The sequence below is a fragment of the Aspergillus saccharolyticus genome (assembly GCF_003184585.1).
Source record: "Aspergillus saccharolyticus JOP 1030-1 unplaced genomic scaffold BP01scaffold_11, whole genome shotgun sequence".
NCBI classification, from domain to species: Eukaryota; Fungi; Ascomycota; class Eurotiomycetes; order Eurotiales; family Aspergillaceae; genus Aspergillus; species Aspergillus saccharolyticus.
In genome coordinates this window covers 227,532-249,303 of record NW_020290621.1, presented here as the reverse complement: position 1 = coordinate 249,303, position 21,772 = coordinate 227,532, and the positions used below count along the sequence as shown (strand labels likewise).

The 21,772-nt window shown below is 52.6% G+C and overlaps 6 protein-coding genes across 6 annotated transcripts; 1 reads left to right on the top strand and 5 right to left on the bottom strand.

Annotated features, from left to right (window-relative positions):
• Positions 1 to 1,045: 1,045 nt before the first annotated feature.
• BP01DRAFT_294196 (basic helix-loop-helix domain-containing protein) lies at positions 1,046 to 2,542 on the top strand (the record flags this gene model as incomplete). The annotated part of the gene is made up of 1 exon (XM_025571758.1): positions 1,046 to 2,542. The coding sequence occupies one exon, from the start codon at positions 1,046 to 1,048 to the stop codon at positions 2,540 to 2,542; it is 1,497 nt and encodes a 498-aa protein (XP_025432149.1).
• Positions 2,543 to 3,657: 1,115 nt separating this feature from the next.
• On the bottom strand, positions 3,658 to 5,198 carry BP01DRAFT_355817 (putative mitochondrial 2-oxodicarboxylate carrier protein). Its single transcript, XM_025574790.1, has 5 exons — positions 5,003 to 5,198; positions 4,929 to 4,939; positions 4,834 to 4,863; positions 4,687 to 4,773; positions 3,658 to 4,560 (listed from the first exon to the last, which is right to left on the bottom strand). The coding sequence occupies exons 1-5, from the start codon at positions 5,078 to 5,080 to the stop codon at positions 3,849 to 3,851; spliced, it is 918 nt and encodes a 305-aa protein (XP_025432148.1). The 5' UTR covers positions 5,081 to 5,198; the 3' UTR covers positions 3,658 to 3,848.
• Positions 5,199 to 5,458: 260 nt separating this feature from the next.
• On the bottom strand, positions 5,459 to 6,972 carry BP01DRAFT_355815 (putative GPI anchored protein). The gene is made up of 2 exons (XM_025574789.1): positions 6,232 to 6,972; positions 5,459 to 6,155 (listed from the first exon to the last, which is right to left on the bottom strand). The coding sequence occupies exons 1-2, from the start codon at positions 6,869 to 6,871 to the stop codon at positions 5,536 to 5,538; spliced, it is 1,260 nt and encodes a 419-aa protein (XP_025432147.1). The 5' UTR covers positions 6,872 to 6,972; the 3' UTR covers positions 5,459 to 5,535.
• Positions 6,973 to 9,385: 2,413 nt separating this feature from the next.
• On the bottom strand, positions 9,386 to 11,396 carry BP01DRAFT_294415 (cytochrome P450; the record flags this gene model as incomplete). Its single annotated transcript, XM_025571770.1, has 5 exons — positions 9,386 to 9,454; positions 9,543 to 10,606; positions 10,677 to 10,863; positions 10,939 to 11,156; positions 11,213 to 11,396. The coding sequence occupies 5 exons, from the start codon at positions 11,394 to 11,396 to the stop codon at positions 9,386 to 9,388; spliced, it is 1,722 nt and encodes a 573-aa protein (XP_025432146.1).
• Positions 11,397 to 11,609: 213 nt separating this feature from the next.
• Positions 11,610 to 13,347, bottom strand: BP01DRAFT_397375 (uncharacterized protein). The gene has a single exon (XM_025578503.1). It carries the CDS (start codon positions 13,000 to 13,002, stop codon positions 11,635 to 11,637), a length of 1,368 nt encoding a protein of 455 aa, XP_025432145.1. The 5' UTR covers positions 13,003 to 13,347; the 3' UTR covers positions 11,610 to 11,634.
• Positions 13,348 to 15,106: 1,759 nt separating this feature from the next.
• BP01DRAFT_294570 (formin-mediated actin nucleation enhancer) lies at positions 15,107 to 18,250 on the bottom strand (the record flags this gene model as incomplete). Its single annotated transcript, XM_025571780.1, has 2 exons — positions 15,107 to 18,088; positions 18,185 to 18,250. The coding sequence occupies 2 exons, from the start codon at positions 18,248 to 18,250 to the stop codon at positions 15,107 to 15,109; spliced, it is 3,048 nt and encodes a 1,015-aa protein (XP_025432144.1).
• Positions 18,251 to 21,772: the final 3,522 nt, after the last annotated feature.

The window sequence follows — 21,772 nt, the reverse complement described above, 5'->3', positions numbered from 1 at the left end:
CTCCCTCTCTCTCTCTCTCTCTCTCTTTCCCCCTTCCCTCCCCCTCTCTTCCACAACCCAAATTGGTTCAGTCCGTCGCCTCCTCCGCCGCCCCCCTCCCCAGCTATTCTTGTCTCTTGTCCGCCTTTCTCTCCGTCTCCTTTATTTTTTCCCTCTTGCCTCGCTTATGGCCACTCAGCGGAGTCTTTCCCTTTGATTGCCCGCCTCTGTTCCTTTTTTCTTTTTCTGGTCCATTTTCCAGCTCCTCTTGACATTCCTCCCCCAGCTGCTTACCCCAGGTCAACCTTATTAGACATTCTTATTTCGGTGTGCTGACGAGTGACGGCTCAACCACCTCGGACACTTTTCTCGCCTCCGTTCACGATAGTGGCATTTTTCCACATCCTCCGCTTCGAAATCCTGCTTTCACCTCGGCACTTTTGTCCACCGCGCCCGATTACAGTTCTTCGCAACAACCCCTCGCATTATCCCCGTTCCGTTCTGACGCCATAAACCAATCGCATTCTCCATCCATCTAGGAGGCACCGCCAGGCTCGGCATTCGCTGCTAGACTGAATTTCTCATTTTCTTGGTAAATGTTTCCCCATACTTGTCCTTGGGGTCTGAGCCACCCCCGTCGGCGCCCGCCAACTCACAGCGTGGCTCTTTGCCACACGGATCTCTCCTTGTTTTCAAGATTCAGGCTGACGGAACCTTGAAATCCTATTAGATCATTAGATCGTCTGCGCTTAACCTTGATATTTCGAATCCCTTTGATGAATCGACGTCACCGCTTCTTGACTACCTAGCGTCTTTGGAACTCACTGCCCCGCCGCTGAGACTGTCTTTTCACAACCAGATTGTGCCTTGAATCACAAATCTGGGCTCAGCACTCATCAAGTTTTCATCTCTACCAGGTTCGCATTTGGACCGTAAGATCACCCTTTGATAACACTGTTGGCCTGCACTGGAAGGCTGGGATACATTTGCGGGAAAGATGGCGGAAACTAGCATTGTCATCAAGACTGAGCCTAACGAACACCGCAGTGATCCACATCAGTTTGTGATGTCGCAATCCGGTTATTCGATGTCAAACCAATTTGGGAACCCTAATGAAGGGGTTGACCCTTCGGAGTTGAGCATGCAGAACGGCGGCTTCATGTCGTATCCCTTTTCATCACAGCAGAACCTCTCGTCGAGCTTCAACTTCGGTAACTCTGGGATTGATACTGATGAGTTGCTGGACTTGGAGATTAATGGCCACAATGGAGTCCAGCAGAACTATCTTCAGGACCAACAATCCAGCGCAGGAATCTCGATGAGCCACCCCGGCCAGATATCCCAGATGTACTCCAATACGCCCGATGGAGCCCCCATGCATAGTCCGTTTATGCACAGTTTCAACTATGACCATTTCCGGAATATGGGTCAACCAGGACAAGCGGGGTCGCATCTCCAAGGAAATGGGTCTCACTTTGACCAGAACTACTTAAATGCCAAGGCTCGGCCGAGCATACAAGCGCTCGATCGCGCCTCGTACGATGGACGCAGCCCGATGACCCCTAAGACTCCGGCGCTGGGCGCTTTGACCCTGGGCACTCCGGAATCCGGAAGCTTTCCTACTCAACCCATTCGGACCGGCCTTCAGCACCGACACCAGAAAACTCTATCCAACCAGTGGGATGGTACTCCCGGAAGTGCGCATTCATATGTGGAGTCGCCGATTTCATCCCCTGGTCATCCGTCTCACCATGCTGGAATTTCTGAAATCCTCAAATCGGGCAAGCATGCCTCTTTGCCGGCCAAGGTTGATACGCATATGCCAGGGTCCGCCCAGGACCTCGAGTCACAGGAAGCGAAGCGGCGCCGCCGCAGAGCCTCCCATAACTTAGTGGAACGCCGGCGGCGAGACAATATCAATGAGCGCATTCAGGATCTCTCACACCTCGTACCCCAGCACCGCCTGGAGGATGATAAGGTTCGCAAGCAGCTCGTCAACAATACTACCATGTCTGGGACTGGAGCAACTGCAAACGCTGCGACATCTCTGCTCGCTGGAGGTAACGGCCGTCGTGCCACTGCTGGTAACATCACCATGGGTTTGCCTATCGAGGAGAAAGAGAAGGGACCCAACAAGGGAGATATTCTCAACGGAGCGGTCGGTTGGATGCGAGACCTGATGTGGGCTCTGCACGTTAAGCTCCAGCAGGAATCTGAGCTGGCAGAACTGATCAGCAGATTGGGCGGCACCTGGCCGTTTGAGCAGACCGAAGAAGAAAAGCGCATGCGCACGGAAATTCTCGATGCGCTCGAGAAGAACGACCCTGGCTCTTTCGCCTACAGCAGAGCGCCAGGCAGTGGCCTTCGGGTGCCCAAGCACACCAACCTCGCTGGAGATTCCGTCAGCGGCAACGGGACGTTGAGCCCCCAGAGTCTGAGTCCACCTTTCAACAGTGGCAGCAGCAGCAATGGCGGGGGTGGGCAAGCGCAGTACTGGAACAGCTCGGGCCATGCTGGCATGAGCTTCAAGGAAGAGGATGAATACGCAATGGAAATGAATTAGAGCTGATTCCATGTTTGAATGAGCTTTACCTTCCCCTTCAACGATTACGTGTCATGGCCTTGTCGTTCACAACGGCGTCATTGGGTGACCGGCGTACGCGGAAGTTTTGACAGATTTCGTCGACGCTCTTGGTTGAGATGACCTCTTCGTCGTTGATTCAAGGGTGTGCTTAATAATGTTTGTTCTACCTTGCTCTCGCATTTCGGATCTTGGTTGGATTTCTTTTGGATGTCTTGTTTTTGATATGGTTTCTCGAGCTATTTTGCTGATTTATTGGACTTTTTCTTTTTTTCTTTGATGGTGATTTCTGTCGGATTTGATTTTACTTTGGCATATATGTTTTTTCTTCCTCTCTCCTTTCTCGCTTTACATCGATACCCTTTTCCCATTTAATTGTATGCGTGATAATTTGTGCGTTGCTGTTTTGTTTACCCATGGGACCCATTCTCGGGTGTCATTACCGGCTGATTTTCCTCGACCACCCATAATATACGTCATTTATATAACGATACTTTGAAACCTTTCTCACACTAGTGGTGGATACTTCGTGTAATTTATGGTGGCATTGCAGTGATTGACGATCGGTCCCGACTCCTACCCGCGATACAGGTTTGCAGGAATCGAGTCATAGGGCAGAAGCACATGTGTATGCATGGAGGAGGGGTGAAAAAGGCGCCACCTCATGGCCGATAGCACCAACCAGTCGGACGAACTACTGTAGGTCCCTGGGTGCTGTGAATGGATAGGAGGGCAATTCCCACGTGCGGTTCCTCCCCTTCGGATCAGCTTACCTACCTAGTATCTAATTCTAGGGTAGGGTAGACCAACGCCGGCGGCGGCGTGCTGAACAAGTGGGAGGTGGCGCCAAGGGTTGCGGTAAGTACCTGGCCTGGATCAGGTGATATCTGGGGACTGCACTCGCTGACTCAGTAAAAAGATGCTGTCTGCGTGCAAACATAAGTAGTTCTACAGTATCTTCCGTGGGCTCTATATCGCAGAAGATTGAAGTAGATCTGATTCTGCGATTTGAGGGAACGAGTTCGTAACAAAAACAACCGGACCGCGTAACAGACAATAGAGGATGACTCTATTGCGAACCAAGATAAGGATCAAATCACGTTTACCCTCCCTGTTGGGGTTTATCCCATCCTGTCTCTTTTCTATCCTCATCCCCCCTCTTCTTAGCATATTTATGCTCTTCTCAGACACATACAAAGTCTCTCTCTCTCTCTCTCTCTATCATGATGATCATAATAAGCAACCATAAACAAATCGAAAGACGCAAGAATGAACCGGAACCGTGCTTTTACTCGTTGCGCATCTTCCTAAAGAAATCCATCACGCCCGTGAACACGACCAACAGGATACCACCACCGGGACCCAACCGCAGCACCTTGGGAATGAAGCCCTTGTACAGGGCGCCGAAGCCCTCCTCCTTCATCACGGTGCCCACGGCGGGCCAGGCCCAGTTGTACTTGGGAACCTGACCGGGGATCTTATCAGTGTTCTGAATCCGGCTCTTGACGACGTCCATCGGGGTGTTGAGAATGGTACCCATTGTACCACCGATAGTACCGGCGATCAGGTCGTTACGGGTCTGCTGGGCCTTGTTGCCCGGCTCGGCGGCGGGCAGCTGCGCGCGCACCTGGAAGATACAGCCGAAGTAGCCGGAGTTCCAGAGAATGTGGCGCCACAGGGTGGACTCGAGGCCGTTGTACAGAGCCAGAGGACCCTCGGCGGCGACAATCTTGCGCACCACGTCCAGCATGCCGTTGTACTTGCCGGCCGAGGCGCGGTCTTGCAGACGGATCTTGACCAGCTCGAAGGGCACGACAACGAAGGACTCGGTCGCACCGGCGGTGGCACCCGTCAGGATGGCGAGCGATTGCGTCTGCTCGGCGGCGCCGAAGAGGTTGCGGTAGAAGCTGCCCCAGCTGTCGTTGGCGGCGAATTTAGTGGCGCGCTTGGGCGCTTCCATGAGAATCGGGGCGGAGATACCGCGGTAGAGACGGGAGAAGCTGGTGAAGTGGTGTGAGTGTTAGCTGAGGTCGTTTGTGGTGGGGATGGGGCGATATTCAGAGGGAAGCTTGGTGTTGGCTGTAATGTTTGGTTGGTTTTGGGGAGGGGAAGGAGGCGGTCGGTACCCTTCGTTCTTCACGATCTTGCGGAGACAGTCGAACATGCCATTGTAGTGATCACCTCCTGCGGTGGCAGGGCCGGTCTGAAGTTGACTGTGAACGAGATCAGGAGGTGTTAGTCAAAGGACCTGTCAAAGATGGCTGGGAGCTTACACTCGGGTCTTGACCACATCAAGTGGGTACCTGTCGTTCACGGTCTGTTAGTCATTGAGAGCATCGAAGGGATCGGTCGCGGGCTGGCATCATACATAACAAGAATCTAGGATCACAATCAGCTTCATAGTTTTCAAAGTCAATTGGAGAATCACGCGATGGGGTTTACCTCGGACACACCAGCCACGGCACCAGCAATGAACTGGTACTGGAAGGGAAGGGGCTTCTGCTGGTTTTGGGTGGCCATGATGTTGATTGACTGAAGAACACCCACGGGATCGAAAAAGAAAACAAGACACAATGCAAGCAAGAAGGAAGGGAAAAAGAAACTGTGCAAATGCCGGATGCCGGGGGGAGGGGGGGGGTGGTGGAGGAGGAGAAGGAGGGTGGAGAGGAAAGTGAAGATTAGGAAGAGGAGAAGAAGGGCGGCATCGGAGAGGGTCGGGGTTCCTTCACCGGAAGGAATGAATGGATGAATGGCTACTACGGAGTACTACTTACTACTACTTACTGCTGTGAGGTCCGGCGGACCCCACGTGCCCACCTGCCCGCCCCACGGGGGGCTCATTTTGCCTGTCAAGAATTCACTATCGCTTATCCGAGCTCCCTCCCCCCCCCCCAGTGACTTTTACCTTTTTCCCGCACTGTTTCATTTAACCGTCACTCCGTGTATATATTATTCCAGGTCGAATTCGTTATTCGTTAGTTCATGCTTAGGATCGCCATAGCCACTACAACTACGATGCTCACGCCCGCCATCCCTCCTGATACCACTGACTTCTGACCTCCTCCACTCGTTGGTTGCTCTTTTGAGACGGTCTCCGTGGCTGTTGAGACTGCTGTACAGCTGGAGCCGCACCGATATCCCGTCGGACAGCAACCGCCCCCGACTGTTTCGGCGCAACTGAACCATCCACTCGCGCACCGGCCCGTGCTGCTGCTGCTGCTGCTGCCACTGGCGGCCTCAGTGGCGGTCCCCGTTGCACTCGTCACCGGGACCACGATAGTGACGCCGTCACTGGCGATGGTCGTTGACGGCGTAGCGGGACAAGATGTGGTGTCGCAATCGCGGCCTGTGCGGCAGCAGCCGCCCTGATAAACGGCGGAGCAGGCATAGAATCCTGTTGGACAGACTGACACGGTCGCTGTTCTAGTGGTCTTGCTGGTGCTGGAGCTCGTGGCCGTGGACACACTCGTAGGCCGTGCAGGAGGAATCAAATCCCCCGTGGAGAGCGTCTTGGTAGTCGCGGCAACTGTTTGAGTTGAGGTTGACAGCAGAACGGTCGAGCTCACGGTAACAGTGACCGTGAAGACCCGCATACCTATGTATGAAATTAGCGTTAGCCTCAGAAAGGCAAGCAGTGCAGAAGGACGGGACTCAGCAGCTATCTTACATACATCCGCCACTAACGCAATCATAACCTGGAATGCAGCACCCCCCGCCCATCGACGAGGGACAGCTGGAATACCCCTCGGCACATGCGCCGATAGTACCCGAGCAGGTTTTACCCTTCGGACAGCAGCCCACATCCCCGGATCCCGTATCTTTGACTAGGACGCACGTATCATCGGTACTGCAGCAGCTATCGGGCCGGTCGATCGAGGTGCAGTTGGAGGTGCCGCTGGGACACCGGAAGTCCCGCCGAAGAAGCGGTGAGAAATTCGCCCTCCAGCCGCGCCCCTCGATGTCCAAACCACTCGAGTACGAGGGGTTGAAAGGGTATGATTGCGGTTGGAAATCGACTTCTTCGGACGTTTGTAGGCTCTCGGAGCGTCTTGCGGGCGAAGCCAAGCCATTTGGGGTGTCGGATGAATTGCCCAACGCGTAGTTGTCGTCGAATTGCCAGTAATCGAGAAAGAATTTCTCGCCCTCATCCTCGCTCATTTTTCTGACCCCTCGAATGGGCCGATGTGCAAGGTACGACTCAATAAGAGCATTGCGTTGAATTGTGATGTCGAGGGTGGAGAGGTTGTTTGCGGCCACCGAATCGGCAAAGGATGGCCCTACCAGGCAGGCCAGGAGAGGTGCGAGCAACATGGAGGAGGTGAAAAATCAAACCAGGCTGACTAGGGAGGTCAGCCACACCGTCTTGGAGAATGGATTAGTGAGTGGGAGTGACAGGCGTGCATACTTTCGTGCGACCACAACTTTTGAGTCCTACTTATCAGCGATGTATAAATTCTGGTGGCTGGGGAAGGTTGGGAGACAGGCAGCAGCAACCAACTCATGCAGGCCAGCTGTGCGATGATGTATAGTTTCTTCAAGACTCAACCCCACTAATATACATATAGAGTATAGCCTTCAAGGACTCCACGAGGTCCTTCAAACTGGGACTCTACTAGTATACTGTTTGATGCGCAACTGTCAGATTACTTACTGTGCAGACCCCACTTGGCATTTGGTCTAATCCTTCCAGACATCCACCACTCACCAAGTTGTTGCTCTCACAGCCTCACAGACTCACACTCAGTACTTGAAGAATGCTTAAGGGATGACTATTGTTTCCGTTGATGGCAGGGGTCTCTCTTACCGTATCGGCACCTAGTGGATTGGGTCTGTACTATGAGTATTCCTGATAGGCCCTTGTTATAGATGCTAGCAGGTGTTTCTCGTGCAGGCTCTAACCATGAGACTGAGCTTTAGATATCTTGATTGACCCGCCCCAACAAGTATCTCTCAGTACTTCCCCCCGCTAGCATAGTACTTGCTATAGGTGCATCTTCGGCGGCGACCTCAAATAAGCCATCATCTTCACTTGGCTTTGAACCCAATCTGAGATCCAGCTAGGCGACTCGGATGATCGTGTCCATCATACTAGCAAGCTGATTCTTCTACTTTGGTTTTAAACAACACAACAAAGCCGAGAACCATGCGAGGATTACTCATGAAACCTGGAAGATAATAGCAGTCCGAATCTAATTAAGTACATACGACCACAGGGTGTGGAAAATAGGGCTTCCCGTCCGCTCAGCCGTACTCAAGCCACACGCCGGGAGGTTAGTAGTTGGGTGGGTGACCACCAGCGAATCCCTTCTGTTGTATGTTTTTTTTTTAAAATCTCAACTCTTGTTTGTGATATCGTCACCCTCCCGTCCATATGACAGAGCCCACGGAGACCATAGTTTGGCCTGCGCGTACCTAGGTTGTCGGCTACCCTGACCCATTGAGACGAGTCCTCTCTGAAGTCTTTGAGAAGTCATGATCAGCCTTGATAATATTAATCCCTACCATCAACCCTCTCCTCCCAAACCTCCCGCGCACACTTCGTTTTCTCCCGGCTGGATGCTCCTGCGAGCACTTAACGAGCAGCACATGATGGCCAGTATGATGATGCGTTGGTCATGTAAGTTCAATCACAGCAATATGCAGGAGATTGTTGACGAGCCATCTCGTATATGGCCTGTGTCAGTGCTATAAGCCCTTGCCCTAGGAAGACTAGCTCTTTGGGACTGCGATCAATGATAGGTCGAAGAAGCCATCTTCACGTAGCTTAACGCGCGCTCTGTAACTTGTCTCATCCTACTAGCACATTCCCGGAAAGTAGCACGAAGATCTATGGATCGAATTTTGGTAATACTTCGTGATCAATTCTTGACGAATATTTGACTAAAATCTGGCTGGTGTGGCCTTGCACTTCGAACTACTATACCTTAGTGTGCTACATTCTCCACACAAGCCGGGAATTGCCCACTAACCTTGACTTACTCTAGTGCTCCACCTGACCCGTTTTGCCGTTCAATATTGTAGCTCGCTCTGACTTGGCCAAGGAGCCAACGCGGCTACAAGCTTAGGCGCCATGAGAATAATTTCATTGGCCGCCCTGTCATGTCCCACTGCCTCGTGAAGATTAACAAGCCGTTTAGCTATTTGTATATTCGATACCGTAGCTTCTGCCCGTTTCCTAGTACCCAATTCCGGGACCAAACATTCGCATCCATGTTGAAGACAACAGCGCTGCCCCAGACTGAATGTTATGACTGGGCATTCCATAAAACATCTCATCTAGAAGCAAGTGCAGGAGTACCTAGAAAAGCCCGGCTCTTTATACCAACCGTGGAGTTGTGCGGTCAGCCAATGGCTGATGTGAATAGACTTTTGAGTATACCCCTTCCCACTACTATACTCAGCAGTATACATCAGCGTACAGCGAGAAGAGCGAACATGTGGAGGATAGAAGATATAGATTCCGACGGGTGAAAGATAAGAACAAGTCCTATACCCGGTCAGCATATCCCGATAGCGCAGCGCGTTTCAATAGAGGGGTCCGCTCAGGACGCTGCCAGCGCCCCCGAAGCGGACCTTTTGTCGTGGTTGGTTTATGGTGCAGGATAGGAGGAAAGAGTGGTGTTGGGAAGGGTTTCAATCCTACCTACTCGCACGGCAGGGCTGGTACGGGATTATCTGAGCTCCAAGTCTGAGATAGCCATAGCCATCAGAAGCAGCTATATCACAGTTCTCCAGCTTTGGGCATGTTACTAGCTGGAATACACTTTGCTTCGACTTTCGTGTTGAGTTCGTCACTGTGCTATTCCCTAATGATGTCTGTAGAACTCATCCCCAAGACGCATACCTGACCTTAATCTTGGTCCCATCCACGGGTTTCGCTGTCACCTGCATCGTCTAGGGAATGCAAAAGTCAGTGGCACAAAAATCCTGCATACAAGCAACAAAGGTAAGAAAGAGAAAAGAAAGAGAAAAAAAAACTCACATTAAACAATTCCTCCACAACTTCCAACTGCCCCTTCGGCCCAAGCAACGGCACCCCCTGAGCATCTCGAGCAACAGCCCCAAGCCCAACTTTCCCAAAGTCGAACCGCCGGACAGTACAGGCCAGGATGACTCTGACCTCAAGATTGACCAACCCTTGTCCAATGCAATTACGTGGACCGCGCTCAAAGGGCCGCCACGCACTAACGGGGATCTGCTCAGTACCAGCACCACCAACATTCTCCCAACTATCATCCGAGGAAGCACGGCTGCTACCCTTGACAGCAGCACCACCACCCGCAATAGTACCCTCCAACCACCGCTCGGGCCAGAACTCATCCTTCGTGGGGCCAAAGACCGCCTCGTCGCGTTGCACCAGCGTCGCACAACCGTAGATAACCACCCCATCAAGACACATCGTCTGCCCGTCAGGAAGAGTCACCGTGAACCCCGTGCCAGGCGGCATGTAACGGGCCGTTCCTGAGGGGGGATGTAATCGAAGGACCTCCTTGATCACCGCCGCGATATACGTCATCTGCGACAGATACTCGTCGCCCCCAGCGAGCAAGATCTCCGCGACAGCGGCCGGCGAAGAGGACGTCTCCTTCCCGAAGATCGCATCCAGCTCGCGGCGGACAGCGTCCAGCACACGCGGGGTGCGGCTGAGTTCGTAGAACGTCCACTGCAGTAGTATGCTAGTGGTGTCGTGGCCGGCGAACAAGAATGATTTGAGCTGGTCGGCGGTTTCGTGGATAATGCGGGGAGTGAGATAATCGATGTCTTGGAGACTGAGGCCGAGGATACTTCGGGAGAATGACTTATTTGTGGTGGTCTGCAGCTCAGCGAATTTTGTCTCGATGTGGGTTTTGAGCAGGAGGTCGATCTGGTGGACGAGGATTTTGCGACGGAGCAGGATGAAAGGTTTCAGAAGCCCCGTTGGATGGAAGCTGCTGGCCTTGCCGTCGCGGCCGTAGCTGGCAAGTAATTGCCGGTAGCGGTGGGCGAGTTGACTTTGTTGGTTGGTGGGAAGTTGGGCGTTCAGGTCGGTGTCCATCGTGACGGCTCCTGAGATCGTATATAACGTTAGGATTTCTAAACTTACTAGAACCAGATTCACGTAGTGCATGAGGCTTACCAATGATGTCCAGCGTTAGACTGGTGCAGCGGTCCTCAAGAGAGAACTCCTCGCCAGTCTGCACGTACTTATCCAGACACTGAATGAAGATCCGTGCCTTATCAATAATACAAGGCAGCAGCGTAAGAAGGTGCTGCGGAGCAAAGCCCGGATTATAGCGCTTGCGTAGAGCTTTCCATTGTTCGCCCTAGCATGAAGGACATAAATCAGTCCGTCGATTTTCCATGGGAGCAAAGCGCGCAATCGATAATTCAACACAAACCTCGGCGGTTATCACCGAATGCGGCCCCAGTAGCGGCTCCAGCGGTTTCATTGTTGGAGACTTGCTCATGCTGTAGGGAAAGGCCTTGGTGCTCCTCGAGACTTGCTCTGCGACCTCATGGTTGCACACTATGCCGATAACGCCCACGACAGGGCGAAGGTCGACAAGAAACAGCGGCGGGTTGCCGAGAGACTGCTGTATCTCCCCGAATACGTGATCTGCAGTTCTCCACCTGAGTACTTTACTGGCTGGGTATATGAGTGGAGCAGCATACCGATATGCCTACGCGGTTCCCCGCGCTTGACGAACTCGTTCAATGCTTTCATGTGGCCCCAGAGGAGGGAAGGGGGGAGCTGCGGCCAGGAGGCATGCTGGTTGAATCGCAGATATCGGAGCCGTTGCCACAGGTATATTGCTAGGAGAGGTAAAAGAGCGAGGAGTAGCGTTGGCACAGACATTTTATCTTGGGATTGGCATGACGAAGAAGAAGAAGAAGAAGAAGAAGAAGAAGTTTCTAAACTGTGGTACAGACATTTGGAGGTGATATCATCATCGAAGCAAACTGAATCCAGGAACCGATCAATGGCTGGGTCACATGCCATCCCCATGACAGGGATATGCATCGCCAAATTGGGAAACAATTTTATGTACAGTACATTCGTGCAGCACAGCACAAATCCAACCCACCGTTACCATTCATCCAGAAACCGCGAACAGCATCTGGAACCCGTGCGTCAACTGATCCTTATCATCGGTCGACAGCTTCCCCTGGCCCGCCAACAGAATCAAATCCATCGCCATGCCCAGATCCGTCGGGAACGCCTTCGCCACGAGGTTGGAGACGAGATGCAGGCGCCCGCGCTGGGTACAGATCGCCGAGTGCACCGCCTGATAGTAGTGGGACTTGTGGACGAACCGGGCATCCCGAGATCCGCGCAATAGGGTCTGCATCTTGCGATTGTACAGCCGACGGTACTGCTTCAGCAGCTCGGGGGAATCCTCCTCCTGATCATGCTCCTCAGGAGCATAGAGAATGTGCTGCGGGTTAAGGTAGGTGATGATCCAGCCGGGGAAGCCAGCGTATCCCAGGAAGCGCGGCATGGTGTGGACGTCGTCCCAATCAACGAACCCCGTCACGCGGCCCTGCTCGTCGACGAGCACGTTTTTGGCGCTGAGGTCGGGGATGCTGAGCACGAACGACTCGCGCGGCTCGCTGTGGCGCCGGGTCGAACGTGGCAGGCAATCGATCATCAGGTCCAGCAGCACGCGGCAGCCACGATCGGGGATCCCTTCCACCCACTGTGTGGTACGCTGCAGGCGGTTGCGCAGGTACGCGGCCGAGGAAGTGAAGGGTCCGCACTGCTCGATATGAAAGATATGGGTGGTATCCTGGAGGTAGTTCTCCTCCCAGCCGAAGCAGGGGCCCATCGGTATTGGCTGGTGTCCTCCCCTGCCTCTTGCGCCGCCAGGTGCGGTGGCAGCCTCGTCCCCTTCAATGAAGCCGATTTGGTCGAATTGGAACCCACGCAGCTGCGCCACCGCCTCAGCAACATCATTCAAGATCCGCAGCCGTTTCTCCTCGAGCGGAACGGGCCCTGTTCGATCGAACCACGCCTCCGCCACCATCCGCCCAGGGATGTAGCTCATGACAATGTAGGGCGCCTGGATGATGTTGTCAAAGCCGGCATCGAAGTCGAAGACGTTCGGCATCGGGATCATGGTCCGTTTCTTGACAAATCGCATCATGTGTGCCTGGGTGATCAACGCGCGCTGTGCGGCCTCGGTCATAGTTCCGTGGCGGGCGCTGGCGGGCACCCGGACCACGTACTTGAGCCCGTCGCTGAATTCGACGATGTGAATGAGGTTGTAGGTGCCAATCCAGTGCTCGATCACTTTGGCGGTGGCCTGCGTGTTGTCGGTGCTGTGTTTGCTGCGGACGCTGAGGGCGAGCTCGACCAGCGCCACGTTACTCATGTCGAACAGCTTCCCGAAGCGCTCGTCGAGGAACTCATCCTGAGGCTTACTCTCGTGCCAGATAGTTACCGGGGTCGTTTCGATGACCATGACTGTGATATCGTTCTTGCTTCAGGGCCACACGACGCGTCAAAATGATGGTTAGGGCTAACAAAGCCGAATGTAGATATAGGTGAAAACGAGGCCTGGAGAACAAAAAAGACACAGAAGAAAACTGAAGATACACAAGATGGCAACTCGCAGTTCAGAAAATCACGGTTGGCCGATGGTGGGATTGGTAGTTAGCGGTGTTATTCACTTCTACCCAACTACAAGACTTGCGTCATTCCTGTTCGAAGCCGTTTACAACACCGTCCCTATAGTAACATCAGTTTCCCAGGGGTCCAGAAAAAGCACACTGCTTTCCAAAAACTGCTTAGTGCATGTTAAACTGTACATAGTATCAAAGCCAATGCTGTACGTCTCGTGCTCTGGCTCACAAACCTATCACACAAATGGTAGAGCTCAGACCCCCGACACAAAGGCATGTCAAGTCTATGAAGTGAGAAACGAACGATGCCCCCGCATCTGAGTGACAAGTACCAATCCATCAGGCAGCTTATCATCGTATCTATGAACCAAGACTAGGGATATTCTCGCATGCATTGCGTCTGCTTACTTACTGCTCCATACACATAATCTTGCAACAAATCACACCGGATCTTCTCGCTCACACGACTATCGCTTCGATACTCTGAATGTGTCATGACAACAGACCTCACCCACTACGCTGGAGCTGGGAGCTCGCCACTGGCGCCGTCTACTGATCACATCCAGGTACGGCTTCCGACGCTCAATGTACCGCAAGTACGCCCAGACAATCCAGGAAAGCCACTCGAGTCATTCGGGCTCTCGCCATTGATGATTTTGCTTCTGGACAGCAGGTCATACTGCGATGAAGGATCTTGAGCGACTTTTTCGGAGCCTCTCCATGTGTTGTTTGTTTGCTGTTCCATGTAGCAGGTGGGTGTGCCTTCATTACAGGCATGGTTCGTTTGTTGTTCTAGACCAGACCAGCCCAGCCTGTGCGACGGAACCAGATCCGCTGATCAAGCGCTGCGTTGCGCTTCTGGGCTTGCTTCATAGAAGTATTCAATCTGTCGATGGAGCTCAGATGAAAGGCTATGATGGCACGTGAGAGGAGGTAGATGAAGATGGCACATTGCCGCATTGTCGTGATCGCTCAGTTGAACCTCCATGGGCCGAGATTCAACTCGCCAGCCTGGCCCTGAGTCACTCAACGGGGGCTTGAGCCGGACATGTTGCCAGAGACTATTGTACAGCATGTCGAAGAGACCTGTATCGCTGGGGTCATATTTTTCGATATCCTCTCGACTCAAAATAATAGGAACACGAGAAAGAGCGGATACGAAGTGTTGAGCCAAATGACCATCCATGCCTCCACTCACAAGGGCCCTGATTAGTAGTAGTAGTAGTAGTAGTAGTAGTAGTAGTAGTAGTAGTAGTAGTAGTAGTAGTAGTAGTAGTAGTAGTAGTAGTAGTTAGTAGTTGTTAAGTACTTGTTAATCGGCAAGCGTTAAGGTTCGGCCCGGGACAAGCAGTGCAGCCTGCACTCGCTAGCTTGACGGTTTTCCCCGTGCCTTCTGGGTCGCATATTCGAACCGATCGGTCGAAGCTACAAATGGGGATGGGTTTTGTGTGAATTTCTCCATTGAAGTGAAAAAATTCTCGTGGTAAATTGTGCAATATTACTGTGCAATAGTAACAACACTCGAACACTCGAAAATGTTATCGGTCCTCTACTACAATGTACAAAATGTTGAAGCAACTCCAGCAGAGATCCATGCTTCGCTGGGCCTCCAGCGAAGCAATATCGCACCAGAGGCACTAACCCCCCCCCTTATCATCAAGGTTCATAACGTGCCACAAGCTGGCAGGGTATCAATACACGGACACGCAAGCTCCCATGCACATCCAGCAAACAATGGACGAGGTCAAAGCGGGACGAGTCAATCAAAACACGCAAAGGGAAGGGTGTGATCAAGAGAGGCAAAGTATCGGCAAGAACACACAAAAGAGAAATCAAAAGAGCGCAATCCAAATCATGTTATGCAAAATGTAAGATGTAAATGATGAGGAAAATGAGGATGCAGCTGATCATGTTGGCCGCGGGCTGGCCAACCAGCGCGAATTCCTAGGGCTCGAGATCGGAACGATGAGCGTCATCGATAGGTTCGACTTTATTATTATCGCTCTCCTCGTTCTTATCGACTTCCACGCTCGGTGATTTCTGCTCCTCGTCCATCTCCTCGTCGTCTTCGGAAGCAGAATTCTTCTCTTGAAGAAACGTTCCCTCAGTGGCTGCTACCTCCTCCGCAGGTGCTGGATGATCGTCTGAGTCGGGCTTGGTTTCAGCATCTCCCTCGGCTTCTTCACTTGACTCCGCCTGCGCTGCTGTTGCTGCTGCCGCTTCAGCTTCAGCTTTTTCAATTTCAGCCGCGCGTGCCTGTTGCCTCTCCCAAACCTCCTTGCGGATACGCTCATCCTTGGCTCGACGAAGTCTTTCGGCCTCCTCCACACCTCCACTCTTCTTCAACTTGCCTTCCTCAACGAATGCACCGAGTTCTTTCTGAAATTTGCCAACCAGACGGGTTTCAAGCTCTCTCTGGCGAGCTTTCTCCGCCCTCTCAATCGCTTCCAGTCGAGATTCATGGTTGGGCTGCAGAGCACGCACCTCTCCGAGAACGCTATCCTTGGCTTTCACCGGGTCGACTGCCGGATCAATTACTACATTGCGTGAAGTATGACGCAGCGCGGGACCGCCGGTAGTATTCTGCAGCGCTTGCTGCTTGGTCGCCTGTTCAACAAGCGCAAAAGTCTGAGCGGCTTTTTCCAAATCGTCCTGAAGATCAGCCGCGAGATCTTCTTGCATAGTAAGCTGATCCCGTTCCTCACAGACCAGCTGAAGTTCCTTCTCCCAAATTTTCGTCCACACAGGCTTCTCCCGCTTGAGGAACTCTTGCATCTTCTTGATTTCCTTAGTAACGGCACTAATGTCCTTGCTGACAGTCTCGAGTTGCCTTGGAAGGGGTCGAACGCCACGGCTCACCACATCCTTGCGGAGATCCTCAACGAGGTCCTGGAGATCGTCGACGCGGGCCACAAGGCGTTCGGACTCTTCGGCAAGCTCTTTCTTACCAGCATTTACACGCACCCGACCAGCATCGCCTTCGTAAGATGGCACGGAGACATCTGCAGCGGCAGTCTTGAGGCTGCCTGCCTTGGTGCGGATCGCGTTCATGGAGCTGGCAATGTCTGACGAAAAGTTTGAATACGTTTGGCGCAGGACGGCAAGGTCACGTCTCAAGCTCTGAAGTTCTGCAACTTGATTGTTGCTTCCTGCAATGGGCCCTTTATGGCTATCCCCGAGATTCGCGTTGCCGAGGACCGGACCAGGAGGTGCAGCAGCTAAGCGAGCCATTTCTTTCGCCGCCTCCAGCTGGCGCTCCGAAACACGCTGCATCATGCTCTCTTGACCTTCAAGAGCCCCCTTGACACCTTCAATCAATCGACGAACTCCACCAAATTCATCATCGAAATGTTTCTTGACTTCATCGAGAATGTCGATATTGAGCACCAGGACAGATCTATCCTTGACGTCGCTCAGGTCCTCCAATTCGTGGCGGACACCAGAAACGGGATCTTGGATATAGATTTCTGGCAAATCCACTCCATTGTTGTGGGTATTCCAGGCGAACTTCTCAATGAAAGCCAATTGAAGGCGCCCGATGGTCAGGCCCGTGTAACCTTCAGGCAGGACGAACTTCTTGATTTTGCTCCTGTACTGCAAAAACAGGGTAAGTTCCTTACCCGGAGACTGCTGTTCCGGAGAGTACTGAGACGATTGCGGCGGAGTGGCGGTAGCGGCCGACGGTGGGCGTCGCTCGGATTTTGGAGTTCCAGGTGGAGCTGCTCCCGTCGCTTCCTTGGTCGGCTCGAATGCTTCGGCAAGGGCCGGTTCATCCGGAGGTTGAGGCAGAGCTGGCTGTCGTCCGGTCACCGAGGGGTCTGCTACGTCGCCCTCCGGGCGTCCCGAAGCCATATCTTTGGTGGTGACAGCGGCCTCCACAGGTGACTGCGCACGTGTTTCAGCATTGGCTTTTGGGCGCTCTTCTTCAATGCTAGGAACTTTCGAAGGTGTCTGCGCCGCGGCACCTTTTAGATCGGTTAGCCGGTTTGTGGATCGTTGTCGTGCATGGACAGATCCTCGCAAGCGCACAGCGCTGAGAGATTCACGCACATCCCGGCCACGGTTTGGGATGGGGGAGTTTTGAGTTGGGAGCACGGGAACACCATTCGACGAACCACCTAAGTGCTTCTGTATCTGATACGCAGAAAAGCGTCGAGACGCACGACGCTCCAATTCACCGCTTCTCTGGAGAGCCCCTAGCGCATCATCCTGTTTTGGAGGAGGCGGGGGTGCGGGGTACGAAGCCGCGGTGGTTGGAGCCACAGGAGTCTTCGAAGGTGTCGCGTTTTCTGAGTGGGGTGATTGAGACAAGATACTCTGCGTCTCCCTCCTTGAAGCCTCCCGTTCCGAAAAACTCGTGCCTCGCGCATCTGCTGCTGTCGTCGACGACGCTCGTGCCACGGCATCCTCGGCAGCGCCATTACTTCCGTAGCGACGGGTCGACCGTTTCGGGGAGGTCACTGTGGATGCAGTTTCCTCATAGGCCTGGTTCATCGCCGCCTGCGTAGCTGCAGCACTTCCAGCACTTGCCTGTCGACCGGGAAGAGGTCTACTTTCCTCCTTCTGCTGCCGGGACCGTAGCCGGGCCTGCTTCTTTTTGAGCCCATGGAGAAGATTGATGATTATATCACGAATCCGTGGAAGGTAGCGATCGAGGGCCTGGGGGGATGCGTCTTGACTAAGGGTATCTTCGAGGATGGTGCGGAGGAGGTCTGGAACAGGGCCAAGATCTGAGGTGTCAACTCCGATAGCGTTGAAGGCGCGACAGGCCAGGTTGAATTCGTAGCCCAACCGCACATAGACATCTGAGACCTCATTTTCCGAAGCCTGTCGCCGGGACCATTGTGTCAAGGTTTCAAGCAGTTGTTTCGTAGCTACCAGGAGATGCGTGACACTCTTCTCAATTTGGTTGATCTGCCTTTCGGGCTGACGGGGATCATCAGCACCACGAGGTTAGGCCGGAACATTTTATTTTGTGGAGCAACAATAAGGAGTGGTGACCAGCAGACGGATTTGACTTACCACCACAGTCTTCGATGAAGGTTGAGAACGTGTTGAGCTGGATGAGCTGCGGGGCGCAGAAGCCATGGCAGATTCGACACTGCTTCCTGAACCGGCGGGAAAATGTTGGCCGGAGGGACTTCGCTGCTGGGAGCGAGAGGTGCTGGAGCTGGACTGCATGAGTGGCAGCAGACAAGGAAACTCCGAGGAGATCCCGTTTTCACGGGTTGAGTGTGTATGACTGGGGAGATGCGAGGGTTTAAGAGCGACGAGCAGATGCAGGGCGCAAGGGAACGGGGAAGCGGGCCCGAAGACTGTCTCAAAGGGTTTGTGTAAGGGGAAAGAGCGGCAAGACGGCGGCGAGATTAGGAATTAGAAAAGAGACTCGAAGGAAGAAGCCGTGGCCAAACCACAAGAAAAAAAAAAAGAAAAAAGGAAAAAGGAAAAAGGAAAAAGGGAGAGAAGATAGGAGACAAAGTAGGGAGTATGAGCGCACAATAAGTAGAGCCAAGGAACCAGCCTCTTTTCCACCCGATGGGAGGGGTCGGTGGTAGTGGTAACTAGTGATGGCTGAAGTGGTGGTGGTGGTGATGAAGATGATGATGAATTTAGGTAGAACAGACTAAGGTAACTACGGAGTACCTACTCCGTAGTAAGTACTCAGCAGGTCGTCGGAGAGAGACGGAGTTAGTGGACTAAGTTAGTGGGTGAGTCCAGGAATCCAATATCTACTGTGTAATGAGGTGTTAGCCAAGCTGTCAATCTACTGAATGAGTAGTAGAGGGGAGTGTGCTGGTTGTGGTTAAGTTAACTTTGTTGTTCTCTAGTTAGTTCTCTTTCTTGGGCATCGGATCTTCAGCCCCCAAATCCCAAGTCGGACCTGATCACCGGCTGTCCACTGGTCCAGTCGCTGCGGCAGCAACTTGCAACTTGTGTTGGTTAGCGCCGGGTTTCTCTGCCTCAGGCATGAAAAAGTATCCACTCCTACCCGATGGGCTTCCAGGTCACCTGCTCCACCAACCAGCCTTCGAGAATTCCCAGGGCGTATTGCAGCAGCAATTGCTGATAGGGGAAGTATTACGGAGTATGACTGTACGAGTAATGAAGCGAAGTGCTGGAATGGGTCTGGATTTGAAATCCTTCGGAACGACTGACCAGTATATCTCAGTTTACATGCTGTCATGCCTGCAAACGTTATTCCTTCGAGGTAGTGAGCCTCCTCGGATACTAGAGCCATCTCTGATTCACTATTGGCTCCGATTCTGTGTATCCCAGAATAGAATCCGTATCTCCTCCAGCTGTCCACAGGACTGATAAAGTCTCCTGCTATATTTTCCGATAGCCGATCTTCTCATGCGAACAGTTCACACAGTCCAACCTATCCCCTAACCTAATCAGAGGGAGGACCTCGCACTAGTATATCAAGGCCGAAACCCCAGCTGAATGACCTGTCGCGGAAAAAGTCACGACTAGCAACCATAATGCTGCTAAATGATCTGATCATATGGGCATCTCTCAGTGTAGCTCCTGCAACTGTTATGAAAAGCGCAACGGTGTACGTAACTCAGTAGGTTTGCCATGCCGTGGATGTTCCACCTGCTCCAAGTTACCAGCCTTATCATCGCCGGATCTTGCTCGATCGTCCTTGGAACCAAAATAAAGCACGGTCCTTCAGTCCACCCAAAGGCACCACTGACTAGACCCAAGCGCGAGTCTTCAGTTATATGGACACAATTACAGGTGTTGAAACTTGAGACCAGCTTCGGAATCATGTCATGGTCTTCGTCGGATGTGTTGGCCGTACGGTAACCCCTTACGCGGGAAACCAGAAACCACCAGTACTTGAAGATGTTTTAGACTACAACTTCGTTTGCACAGATGAGAACCGCCTGCGCCGCTGCTGCTCAGGCGTACTGACAACACAGAGATCAGATGGGAGCATGTCCCAAAAGTCGTGGGCTCAACTGAAGGACTTCCATGCGGCAAGGGATCATTCCAGATCTTGGTGGTAGATACTGGTCCAGCCAACATATCCGTAATGAGTGTTGTATGTACTCTAATACCCAGTGAGGGGTGGATCTTAAGTGCTCGGGTGGATTATGACAGGCCGCATGGGCCGAGCCCATTGGCGTTGAGAATTTGAGATTGCCAAACCACCGGAGGGAAAGGCACAGGCAAGTGGAGTGAGGCGACATGGTGCGTCTCAGTAGCGAGGTGGAACAGATGCACACACACAGACAGACGCATGCGCATCTCTGCATTCTGATTCCCTGAAGCGGACGCACACAAGGAGGGATCTTTTAATTTTTACTTGGGGAAGAAGTAGTCTTTCTTAATTCTTCAGGAATAAACCATAAATACTTAAAACGATGACAGGAGCAATGTATAGTAATCGGTTGCTCTTTCGTAGGATCCAATGCTCTTCAGGTCATTAGGCGGTGTCATAGATGGAGGGAAGCAAAGACCCAGGATGAAGCATGATGGCACTATGTATGTACTGTACAGTACGGAATACTCCATACTGTCTCGTACCTTTCATTCCAATCCAGTAGATAAGTTCAACGTCATTACAATCATTACAAGGAGTAGCAGAATCAAGCAGACGATCCAATATCAAGAGTAATGGAAATGAGCATGATCTTTTCCCCACCTGTGCTTTTCCACCACCAACCAAGGGTCTATTGAATCAGTGATGTCCACCTTACCACTACCCGGAATCACTGACAAGCTAAACTGACCCCGACTTAACCGTAATAGTCCAAACCCGTACCCGTTCCAGCTCCCATCAACCTCTCTCTTCTGGCTTCCCTCATCCTCCCCTCCTCGCCGCCCCCCCAAAATATTATTGATCTCTCCAAGTTACCTTCTAATTATTGCAACCCACTATTGACGACGTCTGTCTAGTTTGAAGACGTTGTTCAACTACCTTGACTCCTAACCTTTCCTCTTCCCTTTCTCTTTGGATCTCGTTTCTTCACCTTTTCCCCCCTCCTTCAACTCTTTCTCTTCCAGGTATCTCCCCCCCTCATCTCAATCCACACCCCTCTCAAGCAACTGTCGGTGGAATTGCAATTGGAGATCCCGTGACTTGTCGCTGGCTCGCCTGGTCTGCTCTACTACGCCTTCTTCCCTTTCCTCCTCCCCCCACTCCTAATTTCTCTAACTCTTCCTCCCACTCCAACCTTTCATCTAACCCGCCTTCCGTCTGGCTCAGTTTGCGCAGGCGGTGTGTTCCTCGGCTTCGTGCCTTCCGTCAATCCAGATTGCGGCTTTGCGTCGTGCGCCGACGTAGAGCTATATCGTCACTGGACAATTCAGCCAGATGGCTTCAACCGTCAACTCCGCGCCGGCCGCCAACAACGCCCCCGGCAATCCTGTCAATTCACCAAACCCCAGCGCTCGGCCGACGCTAAGACCCAGCGTTAGTACCAAGGCGTCTGATGGTAACCGGCGTCAATCTGGTAGTCCGCTCGACGGTGGACAGAGGTATGTTTTGTTGTACAGCTCATCGTTCCCTGTTGTTCGCGGCCCTTTCCTCCGGTCGCCTCACCTCATCACACCGATTTCACCGCTGCTCCTCTCCCCCGACTATCTTGGTCCAGCTTCATG